The following is a 27,868-nucleotide window of genomic DNA, read 5'->3' as shown; positions in this document are numbered from 1 at the left end:
AATAAAGCTCAAACACAATTTAAATAGTTTCTAAACAGTTAAGAATGCATAGTGCAGTGACCGATTCAAATGAGAAAATCCACCCATTATCCTCCAAAAAGGGGTATAACACAAAGGGGTTATCATTTCTATTATAAAACATGTGCGCAAAAACAGTAAAGATTATGTCTCATCAAAACAATCCTGAATGAGGCTTTATTATTGTAAGGCACCTATTATTACCTGACAATTAATAACTAAAGGGAGACATTTATTTAACATACATGGTGCATGTGGAAACGTTTACTGAGCTCCAGTCTGTTCAGATGATAAAAGTCTGAAATGAGTCTGCTCTCTAACATGCTGTATGAGCAAGTCAAAGTTGTTTAAATTATTATGAAAGTTATGGCAGGTGAACCCTCTCACTTTTATCCCTTTGGTCAAGTGTTCTGCCAAAAACTGTAAATTAACATTCAGAAAAAAAACGTCCAGGAAGATTATGAAAATGACAGCTCTACAAAAAGGCCTAAACTCAAAATATGTTTTGAATATGTATGTGACCTCAGCTCCTATCAGGCTCAGATGTTTCAACAAAAGCCTTCATCAGAGTATCCAATACGTAGCTCTACACTGTTTATAATGCTTCTAAAATGTACTAATTACCTAGCAATAACAGCACAAAAAGTGTTTTTTAATTGTTTGTTCAATAATTGTTACTGTTTCTGTTTGGCATTCTCAAATATAGTATATAAAGGATCTTAAAAGTGCCTCATAAGTCAAAGACTATTAGAAAAATCCCTGGGTTTTTGTAGTGCTTAGATAACAATAAGTAGGGGTTTCTGCATGCAACCAAGTTGTGGGTTTTAAAATCAGTAAATTCAAAAAGGCCCATCGTCTGGTTTCGGTGTGACCAGCTTGGAGGAAGCGACTGAGTCTTGATTTCTCACTCTGGCCTTCGGGGAAGAAGTCGGTGGCAGAGAGAGTCTTCTTTTTATCGACAGGAGCCTGAGGATCTCGTTTACCTGAGACTCAAGGACCGACAGGCGGCCGCTCAGATTCTGAATGTCTCCCTTCAGCTCCAGCTTGGCCTCAAGCAGGGTGGCTTGAAGGAGCGTTTGTTCAGACAACGGCTGAACAAACGACTGTTTGAGGGAATCCGCCCCGAGACTGTGCTCAAACGGGTTTCTCTCCATCGGGCTCTTCTCCATCGGGCTTCTTTCAAAGGAGCTTCTTGACTCTCCGGCTCGGTCGATGCGTAGATCGCTCTTTGTGATGCCACTGTCGCAGGAGTCAGTTTTGTGCATGGCGCTTTCGTCACCTGCCTCTCCAGCACCGTTGCCCCCCTCTGTGCTCCCCGTCTCTCCACTTTCCTCTGAATCCTGGTTCTTATTGGCGGCTGCCAACTGTTCTGAGGACTGGGATTCTTTTGGCCACTCATTTGCTGTCTGTGGCTCCTTTTCTGGCTCAACAGCAGGAGGCGGCGTTGGAGCAGAAGCGGCGTTTCTAAACTTTGCCCAGCCTCGAGCACCTCTGCTGCTGGTAACGCCACCTACAGCTCCCTCTCCGCCCGCACCGCTGCTCTGTACAGGGCTGTTGACCCTCTGACAAAGCTGGCTCTCTGCACAAGGCCTTGCTATAGACTCCCCAGCCTCTTGTGTGCAGCTTTGCTCTGACGTCTCAGTGTGGACAAATGCTTGTGGAGGTGCAGCCATGCTGCAGCCGCTGCCTGCATTCCCTCCTTCTGTGCACGGTGCATTATTCTGCACCGTGGAGCTGTACTCCTGCTGCTGAGGAGATACAGACTGACACTGCGTGTACGAGTTTGAGTCGGAGTGGTGGTGGCGCTGCGGCTCCACCTGCACACAGTTAGGACCAAAGTAAGTGTGAGACTCTCCCTGTGTTTGAGCGTCTCTCTGCTGTCTGAACCTGTGGAACAGCTTGCGGACTGGGTGGTCTTCAGGAATGGAGAGAGTCACCTCGTTCCTCTGGCGCTCCTCCTCCTTCTTCACATCTGCAATCTTTCTGAAGATTACCTGCAAGGAGGGAGAATCTGTGCATGAGGAAAGGGCTGTGGGATATTTACACGAGGCCACATTTCTACTTGGATGAAACGGAGTGTACAATGCATGCTTTAAAGCAACCATCCAGACCTACTTTGTATGTTGAAATACAAGACTTGAAAGCATCTATGCATGAGGGAGACCATTAATGGAGCAGTAATGAAGTAATGAAGCGATATCTCGGCCCTGAGAGTTTCTCAATTCTCTCAAAGAAAGAAGGTTGATGCAGCTTCTACAACTTTAATCTATAATGTTGAATTAAACCGTGGTAGTAACTATAAATACAATAAAACATATTTTAAAAATATGATCTCAACATTTAACTCATCTGTTGGTTCACTACCTATCTTAGAATTTAAGTTTAAAGCCACAGTGTGAGAGAAAACCTCTATTACTGAAAGTTTCTCAGTCTAATCTTGATTCAATTGCCCATGGCCAATATCCCAAAAAGCTCTAGGGCATTTTTATGGTAAAAAAGAAACCTATTTAAACAAATCGGCTTCACAAAATGCAACAACAAAAAATCTGAAAGGTTAAAAATGTTGCTGTATAACACATCACTGATTAAAATTATAAAAATAAAATAAAAAGCAAATGCATTTGAGTAATTATTTTCAGGCACTGCTTGTATGGATTTTAACACATTTAGCTTGTGTCCATGTGCGGTTTAGATGCACATGCATGCAGGTTAACCAAGCACATACTGTAACAGGAAAAAGGGCAGAGTAAATCTTAAACCTATGCAGCACAAACAGTTTCTAAAGCTGCTCAAATGAATAATATATGGCTTTGTTTTCATTGAATGCATTTTAAGTACAAGCCATGAATCTTTTAACATGTAGCCACAATTTGCTTTAAAATTGTTTAGATTTAGAGCTGCTTCACTAACTGTATGATTTCAGTATCATTACATACAGTAAAACCTCTTATAATTGGAGCTGAAACTAACTAGAAGAGTCAGAGAGGACATTTAAAGTACATTAGTTACTTAAAAACATTATATATTCATTATAAACCTGCACATTTTTGTAAACACACTGTTAAGATACTGTATGACTGTTTGCTTTGTTAACTTGAGGCACAGTTCTAATTCTGAACTTTTCTAGATAGATTATATATTATAAGTAAATATGAGTCTGTTAAAGGTCCCATGGCACGAAAATGTCATATGAGGTTTTTTAACATCAATACAAGCCTGCCTATGGTCCCCCAGTGGCTAGAAATGGCGATAGGTGTAAACCGAGCCCTGGTATTCTGCTCTGCCTTTGAGAAAATGAAAGCTCAGATGAGCCAATTATGAGGTCATAAGGAGCAAGGTTACCTCCCCTTTCTCTGCTTTGCCCGCCCAGAGAATTTGGACGATTTTTCATGTTATACCTTCTACTCTCTAACAAATGTATTACAATGTCCTAAGAAATATTTACAAAAGTATTTCTTTGGTTTACTGTTTTAACCTTAAAAAGGAGCAGTGTGGTGTGATTTAGGGAGATCTGTTTTCAGAAATCAAATATAATATTCATAATTATGTTTGTATTGGTGTATAATCACTACATAGGGAGCGGCTCCTCTTACACGGAGTCCGCCATGTTGCACCACCATTTGAACAGAAGTATAGAACGGACAAACCAAACACCATATCTAGAGAGGGCCTTTTGCGTTTTTACGTTACCTGAAGGCCACCTTAGGTTTTACTACACACTCGGCAGGTGAGGGCTGGGGTATTCAGTTGGCTACAGTCTGTAACCTCGTTGCTAAATGCCACTAAATCCTACACACTGCTCCTTAAAGAACACTGAAAACTCACTGGAAAAAAAGAACGACAGCTATATTTTCCATTAAGAGTCAATTTTACCCGTTTTCGTAGATTGCATGTGAGAATGAGGTTGCGGGAGAACGTGTTGGCGAACGCTGTGTAAAACTCCAGCACCCTCATCAGAGCGTCTCTCCTAATGACGTGCAGGTCGCAGTAAGTCAAAGCCCGGACATTTGCACAAGACCGGGCCGGCGTGGTCTCTTTCCAGAACACGTCTCCAAACACATCACCTTTACCTGGATGGAGCCAGACATTATCACTGTGTTTATAACCAGCAGAAAGTGTGTTGAATTCTTTGACATGAACATCTCATGGCACATTTTCTCTTTAAGGGGACATAATAGTCAACAGGAATTGTGGAAATACAGCATACAAAGAGCTTTCAATGAAAGAGAAAACTCATAACAGGAATAAATAGGCTGAGAGAAATGTTCACTGCTGGATCACAAATGTATCTTTGCACTGTGACTTTGCTCTAGATTGATCTACACAGATAAAACGTGACCCGGTTTATTACATAGTATTGCGTTAGATTACCAAGTATTGCGTTAGATTACCTAGTATTGCGATGACCTCGTCATCCTGGATGACTTCTAGTGAACCAGAGACGACAAAGCAGAGGGTGTCGACGCTCTCTCCGATATGGAAGATGAGGTCTCCAGGTGCGCAGTGTGTCGTCTGAAACTCCACAGCTAGAGAGCGCAGACAGCCGTCGCTCGCCAGACGGAACGCCGGGTGGTCGTTGAACACCTGCCGGTTGAGGTGGACGCAGATGTCCGCTCGCATGTCTTTAGGACAAATTGATAGAACCTGAGAGAAATGGTGGTGAGAAATTGGAGCATTTGATATGTCATTAAGGAAACCTGCATTAGCTATATCATATATACTCATTTGTGGTAAACATTTTCCAAAGCAGTCCAGCCAAAAGTAATAAGTAAGTCATTTTAAAAAGGTGAAAATATGCCCCTACCCATGGTTAGGATGTGGTATAAAAATTACTCAAGACTTGAGTCTTAAGTGGAAGGTTAAACACAGCAAACCTTTTGATAAACATGGGCTTATACATTATAAAATATACACGACACACACTTCCTCAGGGTGTTTTCCCTTAATTCATCAATCTACTGGCCATTGCTCAGCAAGTTCCAGTGAACCCTGAGTGTCAACGAGTGCTCTCAGTGATCTGCTGTGACCTTTGAGGCTCATTATTGTCCACAGTGCCGGCGGGTCTACCTGTAGACCCCGCCCATACATTTTTAGTGATACTGTTTAAAATGATAGCATTCTTTCTTTTTGACAGCCAGCAACAGAGCTTTGTATCAGTTTAACTTTGGACTTAAAAGCACCTACGTGCACTACAAACGGTATCTAATCAGTACATTGTGATAAGAATACACTATTCCTACTTAACATTTTAATAACAGTATATATTCGGTACATTATGAGTATAAGGTGTAAGAACATTTCAGAGTTTACCAAGGGATAAGATGTCATGAACTCCTACTACTAGAAATAACAATAATACCTTATCTGTGTCAATGCCCTTAGACATGGCCCAGGTGGAGACGATGAAGTCCATGACCCTCTCACTCAGACCTTTGGGAATCTGATAAAGCTGCAAGAAGTCGCGCACGTTGTTGAGCATCTCATGGTAGCGGTTTGTGTTGGTGTACATCTGCTGGAAGATGGTGGTGACGTTTCCAAAGATGGTTGCATACAACAGCGCTAAAACAAAAGATTAAGAGTTGAATCTTCAGGTAACCAGGCAAAAACAAAGCAGCCTCATAAACGGACCGACATGCAGGGCTGATTCATTTAACAACATAAGAAGAAACAATATGTTTTATTTCAGGAGTTTGGTTCACATGAAGGTCTGAAATGTTTTCAGGTCAAAAAATGTATCCCAATTTATTTGTATTCCATACAGTATTCAAGTATTTCACCTAAATCTGGATTTAATTATTGTGCCAATTAATGGATTATTACACATTTAAGTATTCTTAATGGATTAATTGCAAGTTTTAAGGAGGTTTAAGGGGGTGAAAAAACCTTGACTTGTATCTTATTAATTTTTCAATTGTTGTGCAAATTATGTAGTTCACCCTAAACATGGAGATACTCAATTTAGGGATGTTAAGGGAAATTAAGGGATGGTTTTCCTGTTTTTAGAAACAGGGGGTTTTTACGCCTTAAACTATGTATATAATCTATCAAAAATACCCTAATTGCAAACTATTATTTATTAATTTTTCTCTCAAAATCCCATTACAGATAGCTAAGTTACATCATTATTAATGGGTAAACCAATTGATTTGTAATCCTGTAAAGCTCATCACCTGAAATAATTATCAAAAAAATGAAAACTGTTTAAAAGGCTGGTGTTTAACCTTTTGACAGAAGAAGAAAATAGTATGCACTTTCAATTTACATATATGATTTCATGTTAAGGTCATTGAGTGGTGGATTGAGCGTTTATAATTCATAAAGCACATTTCCTGAGTAAGAGTTCTGTGCTGTAGTGACCTCAAAGAGTCAGTCAGCATCTCGTATCGTGAGGTTTTACCCACTCAAGAGGAAAGAGTCGTCTCCAGTCGCCACAGCATGATCAGAGAGGTTAGGATACATATCTAACGTGATGGCCCATTGTCCTTTTTACTACCCTCGAGCCTGCAGGCAAACTCTCTCTTTGTCTACTCTCACATAATTACTGTATCTGTAGCTGCAGATTTATCGGCTGTAATTGAACCCGACACTTCAGTGTGACTGAGTGATCTTAGTGATCGAAACGCCACCAGAATACTGGGCGTTTAGTTTCGGAAGTACAGACCTTGAAGCGTGGCTGTCAGTTTGTGTTTCCCTCACTGTTTTTATTGCATCACTTTACATGCTGTTTTAGAGGAGTGGGCCAAAGGTTAGTGAAGGAAGGCGAGTCGTGACAGAGGAACTGTAAGCAAAGGCTGACAGTGGAAGCAGTGACCCTCAAGGTGAAGCTATTACTGTAACTGCAGTGTGATGAAAATAATACAGACCCCTGCATAAAAATAGACTTCTATTTTTATGAAGAGGTTCAAAGATATTTAAATGAGGCATGGTTTATCTTTAGATATAATAATGTCACGTAATCAAATCACTTTTTAAAGTGAATAGACTCATTTTTGTGAATGAAACATTCGGGGTAGATGAAATTAGGTTTATTTAATGTTCATCACTCCTTAAATTATCGGTAGTTTTAATGTAAAGTTAGAAATATGACACTGAACGACAGTGTCGATGCCAATAGTGTTATAAAACATGCTGAGGTCTATACTGTAGTACTGCATCACTTGTGAGTTCATGTCACACAAGCCTCTACATAATAAGCTTGATCTTGATCCAATTTACAGTTGTGTCTCATCCAAAACTGCCAGTCCCCCAGATCTTAAATAAAAACCATAAAATGTACAGAATGTAAAAAATACTGCATCATGGTTGATTGAGATAATGGCTTTCACTTGGACTCACCGTCACAGTTTACATTAGTTTACTGCATGAAAATAGTTATGTGTCCCTAGTATTTTTCATTAAGCTTCAGTGACAAAGACATGTATTCCTTACGTTTAAACAAATTATTTAAATCATAAAAGTGTTAACGATAATTTAAGTATGAGTGAATCAACACAAAGACGATGCTTTTCTGATAGAGGTAAGTGATGGCCAACCTTCAGACAGACCCCCATAGAGCAGGCTGTGATGGGCGCTGAACATGTCACTTTTTATTATCGACAAAGCCGAGTCCTAAACGCTCCACAGTGGTTCAAACACAGAGGCTGCAGCTAAATGTGAATTACACAACCAGATTCAAGAGGGACTGTAAACTACTGAATACTGACGAGGGTGAAGAATTATTTATGTATATGAAATTCTCTGTTATAAGATTTAAAATTACATCTGTGTGTGCATATGTCAATATGTGATTTACATGCTGTTTTGTGTTGTTGCCTTCAAATTGGCATACAACATAGGGCTGCAACTAGAGATTATTTTATTTTTCGATTCATCTGTTGATTATATTCTTGATTAATTGATTAGTTGTTTGGTCTATAAAATGTCCGAAACTGGTGAAAAATGTCCATCAGTGTTTCCAAAAGCCCAAGATGACGTCCTTAAATGTCTTGATTTTTCCACAACTCAAAGATATATAGTTTCCTGTCATAAAAAAACTAAAAAATATTTTCCTTGTTGTAATCAGACAATTTAGTTTTTCTTTTCTTAAAGAAACTACTCATCACCGATTAATCACTTATCAAAATAGTTGCCGATTAATTTATTAATTGAAAACCAATCGATTAATCATTGCAGCTCTAATACAACAATGTTGATCTCCACTTTACGACACAATGGGGTGGTGATGGCGCAGTGGATATGACATATTCCTTTGGTGTGGGAGACCTGGGTTTGATTCCCACTGTGATACATCGACCAATGTGTCCCTCAGCAAGACACTTAACCCCTAGTTGCTCCAGAGGTGTGCGACCTCTGACATATATAGCAAATGTAAGTCGCTTTGGATAAAAGCGTCAGCTAAATGACATGTAATGTAATGTAAAATCAGCTATGTGTGATCAAACTGAGACTTTACTTAGCATTTATGCAGAAACCTGTACATCTACACCATATGTTACTTTACTGGCAGACAACCAGCCAGGCTGTGGAGCACATTAGTATCTAGCACGCAAGTAAATTCATCCAGATTGTTTCAACTCGTGCAAGGTTGTACTGACATATTATGAATGGATGAACGGAATGGAAACGACATCAAAGGATGCATGTATTGTCTGCTGTAGAGTGATGAGGAACACGAGTGATATTCCAATTAGACAAGTAAGTGGCATGTGCCGGTAGAAATTGGTATGTCAATGACTTAAACGCACACCTTTTTCTAGTGAAGAGAAAGCGCACAGTCATGAGTCTGATGCAACCTTTTTTTATTTTGTTTCAGCACACATTTCCTTCATACTGTACACCACTGAAACAAAAGTGGAGCTGCTGTGCGTTTGTCCTCTGTTCAGATTTATTTGGACTGTCATGGTTGTACTTTATGTCCATTGAAGAAAAAAATAACAGTAGTCACTTTGATTTAAGCTGTTTTGAAAAGCTTCGTTTTAATTTCCCTGACAAACTGCCCACTTGCAATTGATAAATTCAGGGTTTGAGCTATTTTTCAGAGGCTTGGAAGATGATTGGAGAGGCCTTGTGTTAATCAGGAGCTGTTTAAATGTGTGTGTTCGTGTTATATAAAGAGCTTGTGTGTATCTGTATTAGACGGCTGCGTGACTCCATTTACTGCTCCATTAACCACCACTCGTACCAAGAACAGTAATAATAGGATATTATTTATGTAATATTACAATTGTTGTTTTCTAACATGTGATTCAGAAAAGATCACAATTCTGCAATTAAATACTTCTTGAGATTTTCTAAAATGTTTGGAACACAGTGATTAATGTAGGTAAGGGAGTAAGTACTTACAGCCCACCATCATCATAGCCACAGAGAAAATCTTCTCTCCATCTGTGGCCGGAGCGATGTTGCCAAATCCGATGGTGGTGAGACTCGTCATGGTGAAGTAGAGGGAAGAAATGTACAGCGTGTCCTTGTTGGGCCCCCCCTCCCACTGTCCTGTACCACTGGCGTTGTAGCGGTAAGGAGTCCCGATGCTCAGAGCCAACTGGTAGAGCCAGCTGTCTGTCTTAATGGTGTTGGTGGTCTCATCGATGACCTCGTAGTCCCCGATGCTGTACCAGATGCAGGCCAGCCAGTGGGCCACCAGACCGAAGACGCACACCAGCAGAACCAGGACGGCTGCTCCGTACTCCAGGTAGTGGTCCAACTTCCGGGCCACCCGGCCCAACCTGAGCAGGCGGATCACCTTCAGGGAGCTGAACAGGCTGCTGAGACCCTACAATGAGAGACAGGATGAAGATGTGAGTCAAACTAAGCAGCAAATACTTTAAGAGATCATTTAAGCCACAAAAATGGACTTTGTTCAACATTTTTTAAATGTGAATATTTTCTGAGTTCTTCTATAATTATGAACTGAATATCTTTGGGGATTAGACTGTTAGCCGTACAAAACAAGCAATTTGAATAGGTCAACAAGTGCAAATGAGATTGTTGTACAAACTTGGTTGTACAAAGCCATTTCTCCACTCTTATAGTTTAAAATAAAAACGCAAGCCTTTATATCTATGTTCCGCTCCGCTATGTTCACCAACTAGTCGCTAAGTGACTCTCTTAACATTACGTGTAGTTATTTGATCCATTGTCAATATGAAAAACTGTTGATGATAGCAGCTTTAAAAGAAAATAACATGGATTTCCTTACTGGGAGTACATGATCTTCTGTTCGTGTGGTATTCCTGTGGAAAATTGAAGACTCACGGAGATTGCTTGATCGAGAAGCAGATGTGATGACATCCTTCATAGAAACAGTCAGAAAATAGAAACAGAAATGTTTTGATATTTATATGCAGTGTTAAGTACAAACCCATCCGCCATTTTAGCAATACAATTAATTCAAATTCCCTCACCTCATCTACATGTTCAAAGGCGTTAATGATGTCGTAGGGCAGGCAGGACAGCAGGTCAATGACGAACCATGTCTTCAGGTAATTCATTCGTATGAGCTTTGCGTCTGAAATTACTTCCCCATCGGGACCCACAAAGGTGGTGTGGAAGTTAAGCACAATGTCAATCAGGAAGACCACGTCCACGATGCTGTCCACCACCAGCCAAGCCAAATTGTTCTGCTTTGTCTTAAAGGAGACATTATAGGGCACCATGATGGCGGTGTAGAAGGTCAAGATGAGGATGATCCAGTCCCAGGTGGTCTTGAAGGTGCAGTAGTGGAGGATGATGTGTGGAGGAGTCTTGGGGGCTTCCTGTTTGTACTGAGGGAGGATGTCCGATCCCAGCTGGAGAGCCTTTCATTCAGAGAGAATATTTAACATCATGAGTACAGACCGAGTCACATGTAAAATGCCTCAAGGAACAGTAGTCTCATCATTAAGTTGTAGAACCTTATATTTATAAATGAAATTTTCCTTTAAATTGGGAATTTAAAGACTAGATTTTTTTATCTTTAATTTTTTATCTATTTTTAAGTACATAGCATTGGAAAACAAACAATTCTTTTAGACCTGGACGCTGCTCACCTCAGCCAGTCTGGAGGGCCGTTGGCTGACCTCAGTCTTGCTCAGCGGTGCTAACTGCTGCACCACGTTGCGATTGTTGGTCAGTGCCCGCGTCAGTCTGGCAAACTTCGTCCATCCTGCTCCGAGTCAAAGACAGACAATTTTATGCAGGCACGCAGCAGAAATAGGAATTTTCACACAAAATTGACCAGATTTTCCTTTTACAAACAATGCACAACTGTCACTTTTTAATATCGCCAATAGCAATAGCCTATATAGTGGAAAATAATTTCTTTACTCCAGCGTCAACAATCATACAGGCAGGTTTACAAGATACTTTCAGTTTAGAGAGAAGTCATTTTCCAATCTCTACAACTGTGCATGAATGCATCATCCTGGAAGACTTTAACTGCATTTCTAGGCAATAAGGAAGAAATGGCACCAGTGCTGTATGCTGAGTAGGACTTGATGCTGTTTAAATCATCACTGTAAAAGCAGTCAAATGTCAACTTGCTGGGGACTGATTTATGAGTTTTATTCCCTCTGTGTCTAATCAGTATTTTCATACATTTACCATCCCCATGGGGTCTGAGTGTCCTCTGTTTCTGCTGTATGTAAAAGTCTTAGTGGCACACTTAATCCCCTGGGACATGGCACCCACAGAGACCAGTGTTCACTGACCCGCACACACAACACCTGGACAGTTGTATGTTACATACCCGGAAACAAATGTCTGTTTAGGCACAGTCATGTGTGCTCAAGACTTTCGGCTGCGCTGCGCCCACCATGGTCTCAATGGGTAAAATAGAGCTTTGATAATAATGGCTAGACCTTAATGAAACATTCACTTGACAATAATTTGATCTTAATTTGATGTAAATGTGCTAACCCTTTTTAGTGTGTAAAAAAATAAAAAATAAAAAAATAATTAAACAAAAATCTCCTCCAACATCCCAACTACACTGAAATACTGAATGCAGTCCGGTTGAAACTATCTGGTCTACATACAAGAAAATGAACTGTCTAACCTTTAGTTGTTTCATCTTCAATCGGCTGTTTAAAGAGCGTAATGTCTCTGAAGGTACAGAGGAAAAGCACCACCTTGTTGTTCTCATTTCTGATTGGAGCTACCTGCATGTAGAGCCATATTGGTGTTCCTGTAGAAAACAATTCAAATGAGAGTTTTAAGAGAGCACAAATGGAAATAAACAAATGGGACAAAGAGGAGTAAATGTCATCATGCAATATTAATATTAGTATTAGTAAAAACATAGGGCTCAATAGGAATACTCACTATTCTTTGTATAGAGCAGCACCTCATAGAAATTGGACTCATAGTTATCAAAGGTCTGTCTGATTTTTTCTATAGTCTTCTTATCAGTCAGGTCACCATACATGAAACTGCAAGGTAAGGGAGAAAGAATACCAAGAAGCAAAAAGTGTGTTGTTAGCTGGTCATGGGGAAAGAAGGGCAGAGGATTGGATACTTACTCTTTAAATCTATATTGTAGTTGCTGCAAATCAATGGTCGCATTGACAACGGAAAGATCATTGTAGATCATAGTATTTTATTCATGGTCATCTGTTTGTCCAATTTGACCACTTCCATGATTAGTTGACCTTTCCAAGATATATATTTCTTATGTGTATAATGATCAGGTCAAGTTTTTGGGTGCCTTTTTAACATCTGGCCAGGGACAACAAGTAGAAATTGGCTGTTGGGGCGAAATCTGGCTCATTTACAGTTTTTTCCTTTTCTTTCTGTTGATCAATGAACACAGTCCCTGTCAAACAAACTAATATGATATATCACTGCTCACCATATGAAGGTATATTGGAGGTGCTGGAGCTGAGATTCAATATGAAAAAGAAAAGGCATCCACACACTCTGATCTGTGCATTATTCACTTAATGCAAGCTCTCGGACAGGCCATTATACAACAAAAGGCATCTTACTTGCACGTGCTACTCCTATGCATGACTTCAGCTCTGTGGTATCCAGACAGCTTGCAGAATCCATCATTGCTGTAAACAACAGGCCACTCCAAGATCTGAGCATTTCCCAACAGGAAACTGGTTTCTGCAACAAAATACAGCAGTCTGATACAAAACTAGTCAATACTAACAACAAGCCTGCAGAATAAAGTGCACCTGTTGATCAACTTTTTGAGGGTTTTTGTCAGTAAAAGCTGGGGCATCCTTACAATCATCATAACTGGAGTTATGCAACATCTTTGAAACTCAACAGATTTTTCCAATAATAAACCCCTGATATTTTCATGTTTTTATTTTTATTTACAGTGCCCTATAAATCCTGCAGACCAGTGTCATGAATTAGAGAAAACCTTAGTGTAAACAGTATGTAAGTCTGTACCTGAAATATTGCAATTTTACCACTACTAAAATTCTTTTAATAACCATAATGGAAACAGAATCAATAATACTTAAAGCAGCAGAAAACAGTGGTAATCAGACGAGTCACTGGACACAAATAGTTGTTGATAAAATGTTTATGTTCCACCCTTAATGTTAATTAAATATAGATGAGGAGCTGCCAAGTTCTCCAGCTTCACAGCAGTTTGGACAGAGCTGCCATCTCAAGAGAAAAGACTGAGCACATTTTATCCAATCTACAGGCAGCATTGAAACTGACAAACTTAAAGCATCATGTTTATCTACAACTTAACGCTTGGGTTTTTCTTATGATGAATGCATCTACTCTGCAGCTGTTTGCAGTGTTTCAGGGTCTGAGAGAATCAGATTTTTGTCACAGACTTAATCTGTCTAAAATATACTACAGATGTGAGACATTTAATTCATGTTGCATTATCTTTCTTTATACTAGTTTGTCTGACATTGTGCACTTCATTGGTACTTGTAATAAAGCCTCAGCCTCACTCTCATTGGGAAGCTATTAGAGACCACGCAGACAGTCAATTCAAAAAGGATTTTTCAATAACAGTATTGCCTTTCTGAAATATAAACAAAGTGCCTTTGTAAGAATGAGAATGCATGTTTATTGTCTTACTGTTGATGCTCATATGAGTGCTGAAATTTCAAAAAATCAATATGCCATAAATTCACCATGCAGCACATTATGAGCACTTTTGGGTGTCAGGTAAAATAAATACACATTGTCTGGCTGACCATCTGTATTGTAGTGATCTGCTGTATTATTATTTATTTAGTCATGCACATACATACAAGTGCCCAGCCCACCCAGGCTTGTTTACACAAAAGAATCAGCCAGATAAAAAGATTCCCTTCCTAAAACACAGCTCAAGTTTCTTATAATCATTGATCTTAAACAGAAGAATTTATCAGATATAAATATAATGATAAATGATCATATAATGAGCTATAAAAGCTTAAATGGACTTATTGGACAGACCAGTAAACCTGCCTGATTCTCTTGCTAATAATAAGAGTATTCATGTATATGTTTTTAGGGGTATCAGAATAGACTATTATACTGACTTTAGTTTATTAATTCAGGGAATTGGGACATGAGACATATTGCATAATAATCATCAGTATGCATATTAATTGTAGTTGTAAAAAGTGAGAAATTACAAGAAAGTGTCAGTTGCGGCTGCTTCCCATTAAATAAAATAGAAATAACATTGCAGGTTTACTTCAGCGTCCCATGCAGCCATGTGCGGTACCTTGATTGACATGCCAGATCAACATCTATTAATTCTTGTTTTTCCTTTCAGAACAAGACTCACCACTGGAGCGCCGGACAATATTTTCCAGAAAAGTGTTCTGCGGAGCCACCAGTCCTCTCTTGCCCCCATGCATTATGAGGGTTCCGGACAGAGACTCAGAGCTGCTCGGTGGTCGTGCTGATGTCAAATACCCCCCTCAGCTTCCTGCCCGACTGGAGCGTGGACCACATCAGTCAAGTTAACTAGAAGTATAAGAGGCACTTCCGGACTGAGATTTAAAAAAATAAATGCCTCATTGCCGAATGTGGCGTTTTTTTTCATATCACATTCACAGCCATGGCGGTCAGGGCCACAAGATAAACGTAGTCACAATAGCCTACATGTATGCTGTAGCAGATAACTTATTTACCCGCTAAATGAAGAGGTAGCCTTTATCTTGTACAAATAATACTAAGAGTCACGTCAGCCTTTATTATAAAAAAAAAAAAAAAAATGAAAGTTTAAGCTCTAATTTTGAAAGGAAAGCCCGCCGTTTTCCGGTGTTATTGTGGTATCTTTGTGTTATGGTTTCTCAGAACTGTAGGTCTATACACAGGCTACTCTGACCTGGAATTTTTATTATATTTTTTATGAACTTACATTTTGTTTTTGATTTTGATATGGTTAATTATTTGGCGATGTATGTGTGTGTATTATGTAAATGAGATGGTGCGGGCCTACCATTTTTGTTTCTTTTCACTATCCATAACTAGGCTAATAATAATGTCACAAACACTTTTCAGATAGGCCTACATTAAAAAAACGTTTTAAATTTACCTGAGAATGGTTTATAATTATGTTTGAAAATATGTGTTAATATAGTTTTAATCTTTGGTATTTGTAATTTTAAAAATTAGAATTAATTAATGAATTAGAGTATTGCAGCTTGATGCTGTCACACGCATATAAGGAGAATGGAGTAAATTAGGCTACAAGTGAAATCGAAAGTTACTAAAAACAACTACTCAAGTACGGTACTTAAGTACAATGTTGAGGTGTTGGTATCTTGATTAGGCTTTTTTCATTTTATGCTACTTTAACTAATCCATTACATTTCAAAGATAAATAATGCATTTTTTTTTTATTTCAATGCATTCATGTGTCACCAAAAGTTAGACTAGTTACTTTTTGGATGAAGATGCTACATACAAAACACTTTACAGTGCCTGAATTGGACCAAATAGGTGCTAGTACCCTAATTCAGCAGTTGCATGACGTGATCATTGCGTGTGTCTTGTATGTATTTATATTTATACGTAGGCTAACCTATATCTTGTAAGGTTGACCCCCAATGGGTGACTATTCAATCTAAGGAGCCTGATTCGACTATTAATCTCACGGTTGAATCATCACATTATCTGAAAATATGGTTATGAAACAAAGGATCATTCCATTTGGCCTGAATGTCTGATTTTACATACAGTTGCTTGTTTTTTTTAAATTATAAATCATGATACATAGCCTGTTTTGGTATACATATACCAAATGTACTTAGTACTGGTGAGTATGGCCCATTTCAGATACTGATGCAGTATCAGCTCCACCTTAGGCTCTACCTTGACCTGCAAAACCAGTAAATAGCCTACTGCTTACATGTTCATAAGAATCCAATAAAGTACAATAAAGTTACTTTACAAATTAAGATTTGTGCACACAAAATACACACAGTCTACAAAATACAACGTTTTATTATAAATTAAACTACTCAATAGACCTAGAAGTACAGCTGAAATGACTAGCTGTAAACACTTAACACGTTGATTGACAGAACTGTTTTGATCGTTTCCAGTTTCTAAAATGTGATGATTTTTCTGCAATGAGTAGCCTACTTTTACTTTTAATATGCCTACTTTACTAAGTAGCCTACATTTTCCTGATGAAACCTACATACTTTTACTTGAATAACATTTTTTAATGCAGGACTTTTACTTTTAACAAATACTTGAGTATGTTTACAGTGTGGTAGGCCTATTAGTACTTTTACAAAATCGGAATACTTCTTCCACCAATGCAATGACGTTTTTGCAGGATTTCTTTTTTTTTGTGTGTGTGTGTGTGTAAAATGTGTAATTGATCACAACTCCAGCAGGGGTGGTAGACTTGAACATGTTGGATATTGGTTGACTAACCAAACATTAAGTCAAACGAAGAAGAAAACGAACAGAAGAAGAAGAATGGGAATAACAACCAATAACAACGACGCAGTTAGTTATCAGTAGCTCTGTCAGTAGCTAGCTAGTCTAAATGGTTGGTGGCCGTAAGAGGTAGCTAACGTTATACCGTGAAGTAATGGTTATCTGTTACGGACTTTGGATGCTGCTGTCCACGACGGTGTACAAGGTCTGTTTTTTGTCTGCAGATAACAAGTAGGCTAATAGACAAGGGTAACGTTAGCTGCTTTGTGCTGTTAGCTAGCTAAGTCACTGTTATTTTATTTCGTTAAGAGGAATGCAACAGCCACCGAGCTCCGCTCTCTTTACGCTCACTCAATGAACATTAATTAAATAGAAAACTATTTTTACGGCGCAACAGTTAATTTAAGTCATGGCAAACTACTATGTAAGGAAGTTTAAACAGATGTGTAATTATCTCCAAGACCCCCGCCATGTAGCGAGGTTTCAAAATGTTTGCGGCGTTAAAGGGACATTTCCGGTTAAACTGGTCAAGACGGACAGTGGAGATTTGGAGCCGGACTGCCCGGGACTGAAGAAGAGGGTGCAACAGGGGGCACCAAGCGCGGACGTTTGTGTTGGGAATGGAGCACCCGGGGATGCGACCGCGCCGCTTTTTAACAGGATGCAGGGTGACATTTCCGTCAGGCCTGACAGTCCATCAGCAGCAGCTAATGTCGACCCAGACATCGCAAGAGCAAAACCCCTCCGGAAGAACTCCCTGACCGGAGATGTGGGTCAAGAGTTCCTGATCCACAACAAGTTTCTGTTCTACCTGTTCACGTTTGGGACTGAGCTTGGCAACGAGATGTTCTTCATCGTCTTCTTCCCCTTCGTCTTCTGGAACGTCGACGCCCTGGTCAGCCGGAGACTCATCATAGTCTGGGCCTGGAACCTGTTCGTGGGACAGTCCACCAAAGATATGGTTCGCTGGTCCCGGCCGGCCTCCCCTCCTGTGGTGAAGGTGGAGGTCTTCTACAACTCCGAGTACAGCATGCCGTCCACGCACGCTATGACAGGGACAGCAATACCCTTCTGTCTCTTCATGCTGACCTACGGACGATGGCAGGTGAGCATCCTTTTAAACACACCCAACGTCTCAAATACAGATGAAAACAAAGTATTTCAATGCAGTTGCTGCAGGCAAAAGATGTGCAGTTTATGTAGAAATGTACAGCTTGCCCCCTCAGTGCCAAGAAGGGTCAGTCAGTGGGTAAGTCTGGCCACAGAAATGCAAAACCACAGACTGCCTTTAAATTACTGTTAAAGGTGCACTATGAGTTCCTGCATGATGTCACTTCTGTTGACATTCCAAGTAAATACCAAACAAAACAGAGCAAGCTCGCCCCTCCCCCCATGTTTCCGTAACTGTCATGACTGACTGTCACTAACCCCCACCCCCTTCCCCAACTATCTTGTCGGTGATTGGCTGGAACGGGTTTGTTGTATTTTGGTGCACAGCCTGTGCCCCTAGTGTTTGTTTGACGTTTACGACCCATGTGTTGTCTCCCGAGACCGGGCTTTTTCACAGTGTATTCAGGGGGCAGGCAGCTAGTGGATCAAGGAGAGATGTCTACAATTTGAGACAAAAAGGAAATCGCGCTGAAACCATGTAGGAACTCATAGTCCTTAATCCTTGTTGCCTAGTCTTGTATGAAGACAACAAACATTCCTCTGTTAAAGCAGACTCTGACAGGATGTGTCAGAGGGGTACAGGTGATGAGCTTTGTTAAAAGACTCCCATTGTGTGAAACAGAAGGGGCTAGTAAAAGTGTATGGTAAGTGGAAGTATCAAATCAAGTTTCAGTAAACCTTTGGATCTAAAGTATCAATGAGCACTACAGCAAGGCAATTTAACAAAGTAAGACAGTCAGGGATGAGACAACACACATTCTCCTGTTACTGAGTGTTCTGGTTAATATTGGGCACAGGGGGTTAGGAGGGTTTCTTTACTGCTGCGGAGTTAAGGCAAGGCAGCTTTATTTATATAGCACATTTCAGCAACAAGGCAATTCAAAGTGCTTTACATAAAACAATTAAAATCAAAATTTAAAAACATAAAAATTAGTGCAGTATAAGAAAGTAAACATTAAAGAGCAGTTAAAAACAGTTTAAACAATTATTTAAAGAAAGGCAACCTCAAAAAAGGTCTTCAGCCTTGATTTAAAAGAACTGAGAGTTGCAAAGTGTGAAAGAGAGAAAAGAGTAGTATATGTCCGGTCAGAGAGAGCTCAACGAAATCAAACTTTTCCCCTACTGATAAGCTGTCTCTAATTAATGTTAAATCCATGTGTAACTTGATGGCAAGCCAAAATGAAGCTTGGCTGATATTGGCTTTGTGTGCCGTCTGCACTCTCTGCTGTAAGATCAGAGCCTCCACTCCAATGTTTTGAGTTGTTGTCATTAATAATAACTTTTAGTTATGCTATCAAACCCCAACCCTAAGTGCAAGCCTCTGTGCTGTTTGAAAAGTGATTTAATTAATGACACCCAATTGATTCCTGTCCTTTGTTAGGTCCCATGTACATCCTGTATTTCAGAATTCTTTAGTAATATCTTAGTTAAATCAGCTTGTCCCCGCAGTACATATTGTATACTGTATGTTTGATGTTATTCCGCAACAACTTTTATCACGTTAAAAAAGAAATGTAAGCGTATTGCCCTGCCAAGGGGTCACCACCAGGAAAGAAGAGCTGAGAAACTCATGCTCCTTTTTTGTTGTTGTTGTACATCTGCATAAGGGCATACAACTGGGTTTAGCCAGTTTACTGAACTGCCTAAACTATTTTGGTGTCAGGTTCCCTGATGTGGAAGGTCAAGGAACTGAAACATTTCAGAGGAGGTTAAAAAGGTTAAGCTTAGTATTAAGTACAACCTCACAGAGCAGCTAGCATGGCTGTAGGTTCTTGTTTGACCTATGCAGAGGTCACTGTGATACTGAAATACTGCAGTAATACTGTTCAGAGACTTCATGTAAATCTAGCCTGTTGCCATTAACGCCCTGCTAGGGACAGTGGTACTGTAGCTTCTTCTACTGTATTGTCTGGTCATAGTCAACAGGATGTTGAGAAAAATATAGTCCTGCAAAATGAGTCCATGGGCCTTTTTTATATCAGAAAACTGCTGTATTTTTGTATTTTTTGACGGCTTATTGTCAACCACCTTTTCTAATATCAAGGTTAATTTTTTAATGCCATGTCTTTATGCTCTCTCACTCTCTCCTAGTACCCCTTTCTCTTTGGCTTTTGTGTGGCCCTTAGCTGGAGCGTCCTGGTCTGTGTAAGCAGAGTCTACATGGGGATGCATTCTATTCTGGTTAGTATATTAAATAATTAATGTGAAGTAAATAATGCCTTGCTGGAAAAACTGTAAGAATGAACTTGATAATATAGAGTGACGCTGCCTCACCTAGTCCCAGCTGAGAATGGTTACTCAATGAGGTCTACCATATCTGGGTCAAAAATCTATTCTGTTCAAATCACCTGCATATTTGCATTTTTGTAGGTGGACAGATTGCTTCTTTTTTACACGTTAACTTAAATAAATAACATTAATATGCATGACACATACGCATGCTCCTTTTTTAATAATGTACACAGAAATGTAAGATGTATGATTTATGGGAATATAAAGCTGAGCCAATAAACAAATCAAAGCCAGTAGATAAGGTTAGATTAGATTTGGTGGCCAGGCAACGGAGGTTAGTAGATATTGTTTATGTTCTGTAGTACAACAATAGCAACACCTGTTTATCAGTCAGAAGCTCACCTGATTTTTGTTTATTTTGATTATGTAGAAAGTAATGCTAAAAGAGGTCAGACTTTGCGTGCATTACTTGCGGTATGTTGGCACTGATGTAAAGAATGTCAGAATATATTTTGGATTTTAACTTATCTTGTTTATTCTGCCGTTTAATAACTTATTAAACTATTAATGTACTTTATAAGGCTGTAGGTATATCAAGCAAGTACTTTTTAGAGTACAAATATGAGTAAAACATATTGGCTTTCATAGCGTATGCCGGGTTTGTGATGATTTATGTCCCTGTGTTGCAGGAGGTAATCACTGGCTTCCTGTACAGCCTTCTTATTTTAGCCTTTTTCCAGCCAATTTTGGACAAGATCGACAGCTTCTACATGATGGACCACTTTGCTCCACTCATGATTATTGTGTCACATGTGAGCCTGGGACTTGTGGCTTTCTCTCTGGATTCCTGGAGCACCTCTCGGGGCGACACAGCTCAGGCTCTAGGCACCGCGGCAGGAGCGGCTATTGCTACCCATGTGAACTATCAGTTTGGGCTGCTGCTGGATCCGCCACTTTCCTCACTTCCTCTAACTTTACCACCAATCAGCACTAACTTGGTGGTTGTCTCCCTGCTGCGCTTCCTCATCGGAGTCGCTGTCATCCTTGTCACGAGAATGATTATGAAAGCAGTAACGATTCCGTTTTTATGTCGATTGTTCGGGCTGCCTTCAGGTGATGTAAGAGGGGCGAGGCAGCACATGAAAGTAGAGCTGCCTTATCGTTACATTGTCTACAGTGTTGTTGGTTTTAGTTGTGTTTGTGTGGGGCCTCTCCTCTTTAGGATCCTAAACCTCACCTGAGTGTTGTGTGCAAACTGTCCTTTACTGCTGACAAGTTCATTTGGTAAAGGCACTTAGAAACATGCTGCTTGTGTTCACACAAATAAAGGTTGTGTTTCTGCATATCAGAAACTAATTTAAAGGATAAATGTGGTGATATTCTATATTTATTGTGCATAGAGCTCCATATTTGTCCAAAAACACACCAAATACAGTATTTACCTCGGTTTGACTGTAAACGGCCCAGCGGTTGTAGGTACTTTTTTTTTTTTTTTTTTTTGGCTTTAAAAATAAATGAATAAAACAAGGTAAATATTTGTGACCCATTTTAAAGACAATTTTTAAAGATCATGTTCCTTCAGTATGAACCAATGGACTTCTGAGCCAAGATCCACAGATTAGAGGAAGTTGGAAAGTATTGAGAGACTTAATGATTGTTGTTTTTGGCCTTTTTTTAGGATTTGTTGACAATAACTACAATATAGAACATCACCAGCCTTTATCCTTCAAGATCCACCTGTGGTTGACGAATTTAAGTGTTGTGTGGAGCTTTGCAAATACTACACCTACCAGATTTACTGTAATAATACTTGCATTCATTAATGAGGAACTTTGTACATTTCCATTTCAAATAACAGGTTATTGGAGAATTCCACGCTTTAAGAAAAAAAAAAAAAACATGAATCGGAAATGTGTGAAGTCAACGTATCTTAACATTTGTTGCCATACCTAAATCGTATCCGCCTGGAAACTGTAAAATACTGCAGGTATTTGAGGTAGCAGGTGTTTGGGTAGTTACATGATCTCTATTAAAATCTGAAAGACTGGAAGAGCAGGCCCTTGTATTATTAAGATTTTTCTACGTTATCATAGCATTATCTCATTGCGTTCTTTTTGCTTGTTTCAAAACAAGTAATTTTGGTCCCAAGTGTAAGTTGAGTGTTCTGAATAATCATTTAAAGCATATCCTTAAAATAAAAATTTTACATTAAAATTGAACAGTGCTTTTGAGTTCTGTGGATATGGATGTTATGTCATCTCACTTTCAATGACAGCGGTCAGCTTGCTTGCATGAGATTTTCTTTTAACAAAGCCTAGCTTAATTTCACATAAATAGTACATTAATAAGTTTTAAAGACTGCCTGGTGTAACATTGAAAGTACTGCTAAAAAACCCAGAATAACTGCATTTTTGTTTAGTCAATACTAAGAGAAGGCATACAGTCTAGGCTGTGTAGTGTTATGTGTTATACTCCCTCCATCGGACTAGCACATTCATGCTTAACCTTTGAGCGACATAGATAAGGTTTTAGATCTTCGTCTGGTTTGTAACCCAAGCGTACATTCAGCCTAATCATTGGTCTTTGCAGTGCTGTTTTTATAAATTGGACTTTGGTCGATGGCTGTTTTTGGTATCTAAATCTAAAGAATTCACAAAGGTCAGCACGTGGCCTGACTCCGTGCGGTCTTTTGTCGATATACATTTAGCAACCGATGAAAGATTTGAGCTGTTAATGTCAGTATTTCAAGTAAGTAATACTTGACAAAAATGTAACCAAGCATGACTGATAATAATTAATGTTTTCACAATGGATATTTTTTTTTTTTCCTCTTAATTTTAATACAATTGTAATTTTGTTATGAGGTATTATCCAAACACTATTTTCAAGCCTTTTAAGTATCTCTAAGCTTTGCCACCCACAACCATTAATAGCTTCCTTTTACAGTATAGCCTACTTTTTTTTTTCTTTTTTACACTGTGGTTGTCCAGATGTGGCTCATTACCTTTAGAAATAGTGGTCACGGCCAGGACACAGAAACAGACTACAAACACTTTTACACTATTACAAATTTATAAATATCTTGTAACTGTTTCCAGAGAGATGGTAATATTTATTGTTTGCACCTTTCAGGCATAAATCGTACTCATGGTTTTGTATTAAGCTTGTAAAAACTAGAAGTGAGTATATATTTAAGTGTATGAGCGAAGATGGCATTTTGTATTCTTCCAGATTGACCTTGGTATAAAAAGCTAATAAACCTTTTATTTTGAAAGATCTCAGTACATTACACCGGAAGTCCGGGATTTTTCTTTTACCTACCAAAATATCCACCTTACAGTGAGTGCATTGTGAAGTACGTCGCTAAACAAGGTAATGGTCTGTGAGACGTTGCTAAAGTAAGGCAACAGTTAGCTAAGCTAATTAATGCAGCCGCGATAAGTACGAAGGGGGAAATTGTTTTTAATTGTTTTGTAGAAATGTGTTTGTTATTCCCCGTTGTAAGTTAACCGTTTTTCTCTTTAGCTGCTTTAACGTTCGCTGTTGTTAACGTTAACATTAGTCTAAAGTTAGCTTGACCTGCTGGTTAATATTCGCCTTTCGTGACATCAAGTCCGAAAAACGTAACGTTATGGGAAGTTTCATTTGCTAAAAATAATAGTCTCCTGCCACCAGTACAGATGCCTCGTTTGGAAAAGTCAAATGGCAGAGGGACAAAAAGGTAAGCATGACTCCAAGGTGTATTGTTATTGATTGCACACCTCTGACAGTAACGTCAATTACAACAAAAAAGTAGAAATGCACCATAACGTACAACACTGTATTGGCAGGTCAGTTTAAATGTTTGTGCAAGAAGTAACGTTAGTGGTGTTAAGAGTGATGCAAAGTAATGCAAGAATTTCATGATAACAAAAACCTCACAGTTCATGCATGTGGCCACAGGATATAAGATATTCATATGTTGCAATTTTCTAATCTATACTGTATATATTATCTCTTGTTGTGCATACTTTAGACTAAAGCTAGACTGGAAGTTTGTTCAGAGGTTCTGCAGCATCCAGAAGGTCCTGTTCCCATCATGGACCAGTCAAAGTGCTCTGATGTTTGGGACGCTGCTTGCTGTCACTCTGACAGGTAACTGCAAGAGTCACAAAAGCTATTTGTGCAAGACAAGAAGTGCTAGAGCCAAAAGGGGAAATAAATTGTCACAATCATATCCAGCTAGCTATTGAATGAGGTGATGATAATGTAAATTAAATGAAATGTCTCTTGCACGAAGCCTCATCACGAGTCGCATTCACTGCCTGTTGGCAGGTCGCAAAACTAACTTTTATCATCCACCAGTCAAATTGCTAGTGAATGATCACATTTTACCAGCCACACAATAGATTACCATTGTTTTTTTGGCTGGTGAATGAAGCAAATCTACCAGCCACTTGCATGTTTTACCAGCATTTGGCTGGTGGATGGTGCTAATATTGTACCCTGCCTGTTGGACAATGCCTTTTGTGGCATTGTAAAACTACACTTCAGATAATACTAGACGGCATACTCTGTTTAATTTTTTTCCTGCTGACCTTTAGCTCGTTGTTTTACGAGTCTCTCTTGTCCCAACAATGCACAAACTCATCTTATTTTCTGCCATCAGAGCAGCTGATCATTTACCAAGTGGGTGTCCTCCCTAGTCACTTCTACAATGTGCTGGCAGACACAGATTACCCAGGCTTCAGGAGTCTGGTGGGCACAGCTATGGTACTCATCTTGCTCAACTCCACAGTAAGTTCAAAAAAATGTGGGGGATGACACAAATTGACCTACATACTGATACTAGTAACCAAAATATCCCAAAAGTACCAAAAGAGTTCACCCCTCTAGAGGTATTTTTGCTGAGCATGGAATTTGGTCTTTTAACAGTTCTTAGTCTTCACGCATGTGCTTACTCAGCTGTACTACTCTCTTATCATTTTCCTTTGTGCTCAGCACTGCTGATTGGTCTGCAGATCTAGGGGATTGATAAAAGTGTCAATACTTTTATGTACTTATTTACAAAGGTTAATCCATCATCAAACAGAGTTCAGATTTTTTGATGAATTTTTACTCATTAACTTCACATTATTGTTAGAGCTTTATTTGTTATCAAGCCATCTTTTAGAAAAATCTTAATTTGCTGCATGTGCTTTTTCTGTTTGTATGCATATTGTTTGTTATGAGCGGGAACCTATTTCTAAATATATAAGCATAGGTTTATTTATTAACTGGATATTACACAATAATTAGTAAGTTAACTTGTTTGTTATTGTGCAGAGCAGTGCCAAGGTAACAGTCTTACTACCATTAAGCCAAATTATTTATTGTATGTGATTAGAGTACATTACTGTTATCATAACTGGGACAAATCCTATGTTCCCAACATTGTACATTATATGCCTAGTTAAATATTTCTATGTGGGCTGAGACTAAATAAAGAATCAGATACATTGTTTCCTAGATTTTATTTTATGACATGATGTCTGATTTTGGAATGCTGTCAGGTCAGGGCAGCCTGACATGTTCATTTTACAGCCTACACACATGATACTTAATAGGAATGGGAACAATAATAGATGCTAAGCTATCATGGAATACCAACACTGATGCCATCTATAAAAAGGGTCTGGAGCGACTGTATTTTATGCAGAAGCTGACACAGTTCAGGGTAGAAAAAGACATGATGGTCCTTTTTCTATCGCTCTTTTGTTGAGAGTATTTTAACTTTTTGCTCCATTGCCTGTTATTTGTCTTTGTCAGTGACAAACAAAAATAAATTACACAGGATAGTTAACATGGCCAGCAAGATTGCTGGATAGAAGTTAATTTCTCTGACCATGATCAGCGAATCCAGGTTAGTGAGGGAAAGGACAAGCAATTTGCGGTGATGGGCTACATCCCCTATTTCAGGCGTATGAGGTGCTGCCATCAGGCAGAAGATATAGGGTGCCGTCCTTACAAACCAACCGGGCTCGCAAATCATTCATTCCTACCAGCATTACACTACTGAATAAGTTAGGGAAAATAACTTGATCCTTTCCGTGTGATAATACTGCACTTTGGTATAATATTAAAACGCCATGATGATGTTGCACCTTACTATTGATAGCCCACTGGTGCTAACGACACTGCACTTTACAATTTATGATGTGGAGATATTTTGGACTGTGTATTGTTGTTGTGCTTGTGATAATTAATCTCTGTGTTCCTTTCTCCCTGTCCCAGTTGAAAAGTATCGACCAGTACATTTGCAATCAGATGTATGTAAGCTGGAGGAGGACGCTAACTGAGAGCCTTCATGCATCCTACTTCCAGGGCCGAGTCTATTACACGCTCAATGTACTCAAAGAGGATATAGACAACCCGTAAGCTTGAATGGTTTTCCTCTTTGTATATCTAATGCTTTTTTAAAGAATGTAGACATACACTCAATTTCAATTCATCAACATTTATCAACAAGTTTTTATGTAAAGATCACATGGCTATTAGAATATTGAACATCATCTTAAAGAGACATCATTTAATTGGTTTGTTTTTTCTTTGTGTTCCTTTCTGTGTAACTTTCAGAGACCAGCGAATCAGTCAGGACGCAGAGAGGTTGTGTAAGCAGATGAGCACCATGGCTAGTCGTTTGATTGTATCACCGTTCACACTGGCTTACTACACCTACCACTGCTTTCATAGGTGAGTTTAGAGTACCGCAGCAACTGTAATACTGTATCACACTCTTTAACACATACTACTTACCTACTGTGAAATTGAAGCATCATCAGAGACATACATTGTGCTAATGTCATTACAGCCACAAGGCAATATTTGTGCTTTAGAGAGGCACATTTACATAAAAAAAACGAAGAGAAAAAATTAGTAAGTTGTCAAAAATAAAGACTTCCCTTTTTATATATCATTTTTATCCATTCCGTGTGCTCTTTGTCTGTGGTTTGTAAAGAGACCGTAAAGTCCACCTGTTGTCAGTGACTTGTAAAAGCTCTAGAGATCTACTGCAACTCTAAACTTATTTTAATGGAGCCTAAAAAATGTTGCACTGTAACTGCAGGGAAATGACACTATAACTTGTATTTCTTTGAGTATTATCTTTTGTATGCTTTGTGTTTAATTTGATTAAAGCTGATCCTGTTTTAATGTATGTAGGCCATGTCTCATTGTCTTTGCTATGTTGTTTTAAAGCCTTACGTACAGAAAACACTTGCTTTTGGCTTTTAAAATGAGGATATTCATAAAGTTGCCTTGCTTTGTAGCACTGGTTGGATTGGTCCTGTAAGTATCTTTGGCTACTTTGTTTTTGGAACCATTGCCAATAAAATCCTCATGGGGCCAATTGTGTCTACTCTGTTTGAGCAAGAAAAACTGGAGGGAGACTTCAGGTAAGTACAGTAGCAAGTAGGTTATTATGTAAGTGTATCAAGTGACAATAATAATGTGTGTTGACAGACAAGCAGAACAAGATTGACTTAAAAGTGTGTTCCCTGAACTTCAACAGGTATTTTGCCAGCTTTATTTGGTGCAAATCCTTTCAGTGTTTAGAGAGGAAGCAGAGGAAGCATCTGTGGAC

The 27,868-nt window shown here is 39.0% G+C and overlaps 3 protein-coding genes across 5 annotated transcripts in view; 2 read left to right on the top strand and 1 right to left on the bottom strand.

Annotated features, from left to right (window-relative positions):
* Positions 1-13: 13 nt before the first annotated feature.
* LOC114573109 (potassium voltage-gated channel subfamily H member 5) lies at positions 14-14,888 on the bottom strand. Its single transcript, XM_028605048.1, has 12 exons — positions 14,753-14,888; positions 12,981-13,104; positions 12,319-12,425; positions 12,053-12,181; positions 11,046-11,161; positions 10,422-10,814; positions 10,217-10,309; positions 9,361-9,790; positions 5,378-5,577; positions 4,410-4,662; positions 3,892-4,088; positions 14-2,012 (listed from the first exon to the last, which is right to left on the bottom strand). The coding sequence occupies exons 1-12, from the start codon at positions 14,823-14,825 to the stop codon at positions 858-860; spliced, it is 3,270 nt and encodes a 1,089-aa protein (XP_028460849.1). The 5' UTR covers positions 14,826-14,888; the 3' UTR covers positions 14-857.
* A 1,941-nt stretch (positions 14,889-16,829) lies between these two features.
* Positions 16,830-22,487, top strand: LOC114573551 (sphingosine-1-phosphate phosphatase 1). The gene is made up of 3 exons (XM_028605810.1): positions 16,830-17,971; positions 20,128-20,217; positions 20,958-22,487. Exons 1-3 carry the CDS (start codon positions 17,276-17,278, stop codon positions 21,507-21,509), a joined length of 1,338 nt encoding a protein of 445 aa, XP_028461611.1. The 5' UTR covers positions 16,830-17,275; the 3' UTR covers positions 21,510-22,487.
* Positions 22,488-23,561: 1,074 nt separating this feature from the next.
* abcd4 (ATP-binding cassette, sub-family D (ALD), member 4) overlaps positions 23,562-27,868 on the top strand; it is a 10,650-nt gene continuing 6,343 nt past the window's right edge. The window contains exons 1-7 of one of the 3 annotated variants that reach the window (XM_028605807.1): positions 23,562-23,640; positions 23,949-23,989; positions 24,284-24,402; positions 24,917-25,044; positions 26,521-26,660; positions 26,863-26,979; positions 27,555-27,680. In XM_028605807.1, the coding sequence (XP_028461608.1) occupies positions 23,949-23,989; positions 24,284-24,402; positions 24,917-25,044; positions 26,521-26,660; positions 26,863-26,979; positions 27,555-27,680 (671 nt within the window). In that variant the 5' untranslated portion in view covers positions 23,562-23,640. Of the gene's footprint in view, positions 23,641-23,943; positions 23,990-24,283; positions 24,403-24,916; positions 25,045-26,520; positions 26,661-26,862; positions 26,980-27,554; positions 27,681-27,868 lie in introns of those variants that run through there. The other 2 variants (XM_028605808.1, XM_028605809.1) reach the window with 2 other exon arrangements.

The sequence above is a fragment of the Perca flavescens genome, chromosome 18 (assembly GCF_004354835.1).
Source record: "Perca flavescens isolate YP-PL-M2 chromosome 18, PFLA_1.0, whole genome shotgun sequence".
NCBI classification, from domain to species: Eukaryota; Metazoa; Chordata; class Actinopteri; order Perciformes; family Percidae; genus Perca; species Perca flavescens.
This window is presented reverse-complemented; position numbering and strand designations above follow the sequence as displayed.